At 49.6% G+C, this 9,334-nt stretch overlaps 1 protein-coding gene across 2 annotated transcripts in view; it reads right to left on the reverse strand.

The window, feature by feature from the left end:
- The window catches only part of DOCK5 (dedicator of cytokinesis 5), a 205,088-nt gene extending 195,965 nt beyond the window's left edge, over positions 1-9,123 (reverse strand). For both annotated transcript variants that reach the window (XM_068274725.1, XM_068274727.1), the window contains exon 1: positions 8,751-9,123. In XM_068274725.1, the coding sequence (XP_068130826.1) occupies positions 8,751-8,793 (43 nt within the window). In that variant the 5' untranslated portion in view covers positions 8,794-9,123. The remainder of the gene's footprint in view (positions 1-8,750) is intronic.
- Between the last annotated feature and the right edge of the window lie 211 nt (positions 9,124-9,334).

The raw sequence follows: 9,334 nt of genomic DNA on the forward strand, positions 1-9,334 counted from the left end.
AGAGTCCTACCAGAATCCTCATCATCCTCTTGTGAGCGTTGTGATAGTTGTTGTGATGCATCATAGTCGTCACCTTCCTCCTGGTCTGCTTCTGCTGACCATTCGCGTTGAATTGTGGAAGTCCAACGTGCACCGCTCTGGCCCTCGTCAGTGGTGGCATGAAATTCCTGCTCCAACTCCAGCTGTTCCTCCTCCTCTTCTTCGTCATAGCTGCTGGGGCCAGCGTTCCCTGAGGCGGATGGCCTGATGTTGGTACCATCACGCTGATCGTTTTCTCCTTCAGATTCCCCCAGTTGCATCATGACAGCTGTTTCCTTGATTTTTAACATCGACCTCTTCAGTAAACACAGCAGTGGTATGGTAATGCTGACTGAAGAGTTGTCACTGCTCACAAGCAACGTGGATTGCTCAAAATTTTGGAGGACTTGGCAGAGGTCCAACATGTTGGCCCAATCGGATCCACAGAAGCTTGGCAGCTGGCCGGATGCGCCGTCATGTACTGGACCACTGCACTCTTCTGCTCGCAAAAGCGGGCTAGCATGTGCAGAGTAGAATTCCAGCGCGTAGGGACATCACACAGCAAGCGATGGTGGGGGAGATTGAAGCGCTCCTGCATCTTGGCGAGTGCCCCCGAAGCAGTACTGGAATTTCTACAATGTTTGGACACTCGACGCACCTTCAACAGCAGATCGGGCACGCCTGGGTATGTCCTCAGGAACCGCTGAACTACTAGGTTCATCACGTGCGCCAGGCAAGGGATGTGTGTCAGCTTAGCCAACCTTAAAGCGCGAATGAGATTACTCCCATTATCACACACAACCATGCCCGGTTTCAGGTCCAGCGGTGCCAGCCACAAATCCGTCTGTTCCTTTATTCCCCTCCAAATTTCCTCCCCTGTGTGCTGCTTATCCCCAAGGCAGATTAGCTTCAGCAACGCTTGCTGACGCATGCCAACAGCTGTGCTGCACTGCTTCCACGATCCTACTGCTGCTGGGTTAGCGTTTCCGGATGAGGTACAGCTTTGAGATGCGTTGGAGGAGAAGGAGTCAGAGAGGTAGGTGCTGCTGTTATCCAGTGGGAGGGACGGCGGTGCAGCTGTTTGTGGCGTGGGCAACACCCGTGCCGTAGCAGGTGAGGAATCGCTGCCAGGCTCCACAAGGTTCACCCAGTGCGCGGTAAGGGAGATGTATCGACCCTGGCCGAACGCACTCGTCCAGGTGTCAGTGGTGAGGTGAACCTTGCAGGCAACGGCATTCTTCAAGCTTCGGGTTATTTTGCTGACCACGTGCTCATGCAACTCAGGCACTGCAGAGCGTGCAAAGTGGTAGCGGCTGGGAACCACGTAACGTGGGATGGCCACTGACATCATGCCCTTGAAGCTGTTTGTCTCCACCAATCGATATGGCAGCATTTCGCAGGCCAGAAGCTTGGCTATGCTGGCTGTTACTGCCACGGCCCGGGGGTCATTTGCTGGCAATTTCCTCTTGCGCTCAAACATCTCCGACACAGACAACTGAACCGTAGCGCTGCACACGGAAGGGCTGTTGGTTGTTGTGTTTGATGAACACTGGGAGACCTCAAGAGCACTACTCCGGAAAGTGACAGTGTCAGCGTCGTCTGATGTTTGTGAATGTTGTGAACCACGCAATGGCTGGGCTACTGCTGCTGCTGAGGCGGGTCTGGTGGTGAGTCTGGTGAACCCAAGGGAGGCAGTGTTGTTTCTGGTACCCTGTCCTGACGCGTTTGCCCAAAGAGTGGGATGTTTGGATAGCATGTGACGGCTCATGCTGGTGGTGGAGAGGTTGTTAATATTTTTCCCCCTGCTCAGGCGGGTCTTGCACACCTTGCAAATCGCCATGGTAACATCCTCAGTGCAGTCTTCGAAGAAAGCCCAGACTTTGGAGCACCTGCCTCCTTGCTGGCGATTTCTGTTTGCTCCTCTTTTGCCTCTCACTTGAACTTCCACGCTTGTGGTGCCTGAAATTGCGCGCCGCCTACCTTGTGGCACAAGGCGAACTCGTGCAGCAGTGTGTTCTTCAACAGACTCATCTGTGCTGCTGCTACGACGGCGATGTTCTCGTTCACAAACAAAATCTGGGTCTCTGTCCACATTGTCCATACCCTCCTCTTCCATCTCCTCAAACTCGTCATATGTCATTGTGGGCCACCGCCGTGGAGTAGAGCTCCCCACAACAACCTCTGCGCAGCACACTCCAACGTCGTCTTCCAGATCTTGTCGGCCGACCTCCTGCAATTGCAACCCCTCCTGCCCAAATTGCTCTGGGATTTGGGTTTCCGAGTCCTCTTCGGACTCGCCTTGTATTTCAGTGCGCGGTGCATTTCCCACAGTTAACGGTTGTGAATCCAGGCACAACATTTCTGGCTGTTCCTCCATTGACCTTTGAAAGGTGGAAGTTTGTTGGGCTGGGAATAGCTCCTGCGAATACCCCATTGTGTCCTGAGGTAATTCATCGGACTGGTTATCTGGCAGTTGTGTGCGTGGTGTCGCTGCCGGTTGTGTCAGCTTTGTGCCCACTGGCTCCTTGTAACTGGCTGAGGACTCGGACCTCGTGCGTGATGTGCTGGTGCTGCTTAACCCACTGCTGGACGCTTGAGAGGTCATCCAAGTAATTATCTGGTCCTGTTCTTTTGGATTTGTGAGGGTTGTTGTCCTGGACAACATGGGCGGTATTGAGTGGGTTTTCTTGGGTGCTCCCCTGTGGCCTGTACGTGAACCGTCAGGGGAAACACCTCTTCCCTTGCCCCTCCCTCTTTCACCGGATTTCTTCCTCATTTCACTTATCCTTACAGTACACGCTGACTGGCAGCAGTACAGTGGCAGTACAGAAATGCTATACAGTACCACTATTCCCAGCAGCGACACAGAGCACAATGCTATACAGTGACGGGTGAGCGGTGTACCACTATTCCCAGCAGCGACACAGAGCACAATGCTATACAGTGACGGGTGAGCGGTGTACCACTATTCCCAGCAGCGACACAGAGCACAATGCTATACAGTGGCGAACGAGCGGTGTACCACTATTCCCAGCAGACACAGAACAGTACACAGAATGCTATATAGTGTGGCTGAACGAGCGGTGTACCACTATTCCCAGCAGACACAGAACAGTACACAGAATGCTATATAGTGTGGCTGAACGAGCGGTGTACTACTGTTCCCAGCAGACACAGAACAGTACACAGAATGCTATATAGTGTGGCTGAACGAGCGGTGTACTACTGTTCCCAGCAGACACAGAACAGTACACAGAATGCTATATAGTGTGGCTGAACGAGCGGTGTACTACTGTTCCCAGCAGACACAGAACAGTACACAGAATGCTATATAGTGTGGCTGAACGAGCGGTGTACCACTGTTCCCAGCAGACACAGAACAGTACACAGAATGCTATATAGTGTGGCTGAACGAGCGGTGTACCACTATTCCCAGCAGACACAGAACAGTACACAGAATGCTATATAGTGTGGCTGAACGAGCGGTGTACTACTGTTCCCAGCAGACACAGAACAGTACACAGAATGCTATATAGTGTGGCTGAACGAGCGGTGTACTACTGTTCCCAGCAGACACAGAACAGTACACAGAATGCTATATAGTGTGGCTGAACGAGCGGTGTACCACTATTCCCAGCAGACACAGAACAGTACACAGAATGCTATATAGTGTGGCTGAACGAGCGGTGTACTACTGTTCCCAGCAGACACAGAACAGTACACAGAATGCTATATAGTGTGGCTGAACGAGCGGTGTACTACTGTTCCCAGCAGACACAGAACAGTACACAGAATGCTATATAGTGTGGCTGAACGAGCGGTGTACTACTGTTCCCAGCAGACACAGAACAGTACACAGAATGCTATATAGTGTGGCTGAACGAGCGGTGTACTACTGTTCCCAGCAGACACAGAACAGTACACAGAATGCTATATAGTGTGGCTGAACGAGCGGTGTACTACTGTTCCCAGCAGACACAGAACAGTACACAGAATGCTATATAGTGTGGCTGAACGAGCGGTGTACCACTATTCCCAGCAGACACAGAACAGTACACAGAATGCTATATAGTGTGGCTGAACGAGCGGTGTACTACTGTTCCCAGCAGACACAGAACAGTACACAGAATGCTATATAGTGTGGCTGAACGAGCGGTGTACCACTATTCCCAGCAGACACAGAACAGTACACAGAATGCTATATAGTGTGGCTGAACGAGCGGTGTACTACTGTTCCCAGCAGACACAGAACAGTACACAGAATGCTATATAGTGTGGCTGAACGAGCGGTGTACTACTGTTCCCAGCAGACACAGAACAGTACACAGAATGCTATATAGTGTGGCTGAACGAGCGGTGTACTACTGTTCCCAGCAGACACAGAACAGTACACAGAATGCTATATAGTGTGGCTGAACGAGCGGTGTACTACTGTTCCCAGCAGACACAGAACAGTACACAGAATGCTATATAGTGTGGCTGAACGAGCGGTGTACTACTGTTCCCAGCAGACACAGAACAGTACACAGAATGCTATATAGTGTGGCTGAACGAGCGGTGTACCACTGTTCCCAGCAGACACAGAACAGTACACAGAATGCTATATAGTGTGGCTGAACGAGCGGTGTACTACTGTTCCCAGCAGACACAGAACAGTACACAGAATGCTATATAGTGTGGCTGAACGAGCGGTGTACTACTGTTCCCAGCAGACACAGAACAGTACACAGAATGCTATATAGTGTGGCTGAACGAGCGGTGTACTACTGTTCCCAGCAGACACAGAACAGTACACAGAATGCTATATAGTGTGGCTGAACGAGCGGTGTACTACTGTTCCCAGCAGACACAGAACAGTACACAGAATGCTATATAGTGTGGCTGAACGAGCGGTGTACTACTGTTCCCAGCAGTGACACACAATGACTGGGGGGGACCCTGGCTAGCGTGGCTGGAGCGCGAACTACCCTGCCTGCCTACCCAAAGCTAAACCCACAGACAAATGGCGGAGATATGACGTGGTTCGGGTATTTATTTACCCGAACCACGTGACAGTTCGGCCAATCAGAGCGCGTTCGGGTCCGAACCACGTGACCCGTTCGGCCAATCACAGCGCTAGCCGAACGTTCGGGGAACGTTCGGCCATGCGCTCTTAGTTCGGCCATATGGCCGAACGGTTTGGCCGAGCACCGTCAGGTGTTCGGCCGAACTCGAACATCACCCGAACAGGGTGATGTTCTGCAGAACCCGAACAGTGGCGAACACTGTTCGCCCAACACTACACACAGTGCAGTTATGTATGGGGTTTGTCACACACACACACACACACAGTGCAGTTAGTTATGTATGGGGGTTGTCTCACACACACACACACACACACACACACACAGTGCAGTTAGTTATGTATGGGGTTTGTCACACACACACACACACACACACACACACACACACACACTGCAGTTAGTTATGTATAGGGATTGCCACACACACCCCGTGCAGTTAGGGCTGGAACCCACAAGAGCGGTTTTGTAAGCATTTCTGAAGCGATTCAAAACTCTAGCGTTTTGCCAAAACGCTCAGCCAATGTTAATGGATGGGAAAACGCTCAGCCAATGTTAATGGATGGGGCAACTTCCACTGGAGCGTTTGCGATTCCTCAAATCGCAAACGCAGGACATGCAGCATTTTGGGAGCGTTAGCGCTTCAATGTAAAGTATATAAACGCTGGCTTAATCGCTCATTAAAACCTGCATGGAGCGATTTTGCTAGCGTTTTAACCTTACCACACACTAAGAAAATTAAAATTAATTGAAAGTACCAATCAGACTTTAAAATAATTGCTACACAATCGCTGGCAAATTGATACACTTTGTAAAATCACTTCCTAAAACGCTCATGAAACCGCTGACAAACTGCTCATACAAAATGCTAGCGCTTGCGATTAGCGATAGCATTTTGCAGTGGGTTCCAGGCCTTAGTTATGTATGGGGTTTGTCTCACACACCCACACACACCCCGTGCAGTTAGTTATGTATGGAGTTTGCCACACACACACACACCACTTGCAGTTACTGAACACCCCCCAGAATCAGGAAGCAGAATATTAACATCTTGGGACTTTTATCTGTGTGAAAATGATCCATGCAAGATTATGTCATGCACAAATTACTCCACATGCACAATATCCCAGTGTGCTTTGTACCCGCAGCTCAATACACAGGCAGCTTACTAGAGAGAAATTCAATGAGAAAGCAAGGGCAGCTTACAGTGACATGTGAGTCAATCAGTGTTTGTAAGCAAACAGCAAAGGGTAATTCATGCAAACTACAGCAGTGCAGATTTATCTGGCAGTAATAAGCAAAAATAAAGAAAACAAATATGATACACTGATTTTCCCTTTTAGATCATTAATATATGCAGCATAAAGATTAAATCTAATCGATTTTCACAAATTGCAAAAGCATCATAAATTCCACAGCCAACATAAAAGATTTAAAAAAACAGCTGAATTTCCTCTGCAGTCCATTTATCTGCCAGAATTGTATCAAACGTGGACATCAAATCAATATGGAATCTGGCCTGTCTGCCCAATACAGGTGCCGGGAGGAATTTTTTAGTAGCTGGCTGCATTTAAAGTGAAAGGGATATAGAAGCGGACATATTTATTTCCTGTTAAGCAATACCAGTTGCCTGGCTTACATATTTATACCCTTATAAGCAATACCAGTTGTCTGGCAGTCCTGCTCATCCTCTGCCTCTTAATACTTTAAGCCATAGACCCCGAACAAGCATGCAGCAGATCAGGTGTGTGACAGACACTACCGCAGCCAAAGAGATCAGCAGGACTGCCCGGCAACTGGTATTGTTTAAAGTAAACCAGAGACAAAAAGGAAATAAAAAAAAATTATAAACAACTGGGGCTTCCTCCAGCCCCATCCACCTGGATTGCTCCCATGCCGCCATCCTCCGATGTCTGCAGCTCTGGGAACCGGGGCCCCACACTGCCGTCAGTCAGAGCCAGTCTAGTGTAAGAGAAGTGCGCCGTTTGCGTATCTCTCCAGCAGCCGCAGAGAGATACGTAAAAGGCGCACTTCTCCTGCATAGGCTGGCTCCAATGACGTCGGTGATGGGACCCAGTAGCTGCAAACATCTGAGGATGGCGGCGTGGGAACGATCCGTGCGCATGGGGCTGGAGAAAGCCCCAGATATGTATACATTTTTTTTCCTTTTCCCGTGTCTGGTTTGCTTTAAGAGGAAATAAATATGGCAGCTTCCATATTCTTCTCACTATCACTACAATTGTCCTGTAAAAGGAATTAACAGGAGCTGCTTAGATCCCTTTAAATATGGCAGCCTCCATATTCCTATCAGGGCTAGTTCACGCTCTGAACGCAAAACAGGATTTGCGTAACTTTTTGCCATGATTTGCGTTGTGATTGCTGTTCAACAGAAAGAGAATCGCATCGCAATCACCCCCCCCCCCCCCCCAAGTGATGCATGCAGCATTACGTTTGCGATTTATACAAATCGCAAACGCTGCTGTGAGAATGATCCCATAGAGATACATTAGCAACAGCGTTTAAAGCGCTGAAAAACACCCAAGTGTGAACCAGCCCTCACTTCAGTTGTCCTTTTAACAATACCAGCTATCCTGATGATCCTCTGACTTTAATACTTTTAGCAACACACTTTGAACAAGCATGCAGATCTGACAAATACACTTGTTTCAGGTATGTGATTTATAATCAGCAGGACTGCCAAGCAACTAGTAATGTTTAAGGTAACGATAGATCAAGTGGATAAAAATGAGTTTTGCTTACCCGGGGCTTTTATCAGCCCCCTGCAGACGTCCTGTGCCCGCGGCGTCCTGGAACGATGCTCCAGTCCCCCGCCGCTGCTCAGTTTCATTTTACACTGACTGGCCAGTCAATGTATACTGTGCTTACATGGCCCTGGCCGCCCGCGTCGCCAGGAGCATCCTGCGCAGGCAAAGTACGAGATTTCTGAGTACAGCGCAGGACTTTTCTGGCAACACGCAGAGCAGTATGAGATTTCTGAGTACTGCACCTGTGCAATACGTTACTGGCGACACAAGGACGAGCGTGGCCAGAGCTGCATAGGTGCAGTATACATCGACTGGCCAGTCTGTGTAAAACGAAACAGAGTTGCGGCTGGGGAACAGAGCATCGTTCCAGGATGGCGCGAGCATAGGACGTCTGCAGTGGGCTGGTAGAAGCCCCAGGTAAGTGAAACTCGTTTTCTTTTTTTCCCCATTCGGTTCACTTCAAGAGGAAATAAATATGTCAGCCTCCATAGGTCTTTCACTACAGGTTCCCTTTAAGAAAATTAAAACTAAAAAAGTACCTAACTACAAGGATTAGCTACAAGGATTGCCTAGCACTGGGCAATAATTCCTAAAGACAGACACTGAGGATTACATTTCCCAATCACAAGCAACAGATAACAGTGACGTTCTGGTCATTACAAACCGTAATGACTTCTGCAGGTTATTCGCATTTTTAAGAAATTGAATACTAACAAACCAAATACAAACAAAGTAGATGAATAACTCAAGGAATAAGTTTAAAATAAATCAGCTAAGGGCTGTGCAGTGCAGGGATGTCTGGGGCAGTTGGCAACCAGGCATGATTGTCAGATAACTGCACCGCTCTGTCTGCGGGTTTTGAATCTTCAGGACAGAGGAGAGAGTGCTGGAAGCACAGCGGACTCACCCACTCCAAACTTCTCCCTCTTGGAGGGTATCCAGCGGGCCATGGTACATGGGGGTCTGCAGAGAGCTGCTAACGTGCGGGGCTCCAGCCCTCCCCCTGGCGCTCGGCGATCTCCAGCATGTTCCGTGAGTCACAGGGAGGGGAGGAGTGCAGTGCTGGGCACACAGTGGAGCGGCAGCATGTGCGGATGGAGGGAGACTGGGGATACAGCAGTGCCTGGCAGGACAAGGGCCGGTTATCTGAGGTCACTGCAGACGCTCCTCCTCATCACTTGCTATAATCCTGCTCAGTCCGGCTCCCCGGTGCAGCATTGTGCGCTCAGCTCCGGACACAACACAAGCTGCTGCTCCCTCCCGCTGCCTCTCAGCCCTGCCGGGATCCTCTGGAATGTACAGGGAAGGGAGGAGACAGCGCAGAGACGTGTGCCGCAGCCGGCCGCCAGGGGGAGCAGCTGTTACAGTATATTTATTAGCAAATTGTTGCGAAGGGGGCTGTTTTTTTCCCCACTTGTGGAAGTGGGAAACAATTGTTGCACACTTTCTGTAAATCCAATAAACTTCATTTCACTTCTCAAATATCACTGT

The sequence above is a fragment of the Hyperolius riggenbachi genome, chromosome 3 (assembly GCF_040937935.1).
Source record: "Hyperolius riggenbachi isolate aHypRig1 chromosome 3, aHypRig1.pri, whole genome shotgun sequence".
In the NCBI taxonomy this organism is placed as follows: domain Eukaryota; kingdom Metazoa; phylum Chordata; class Amphibia; order Anura; family Hyperoliidae; genus Hyperolius; species Hyperolius riggenbachi.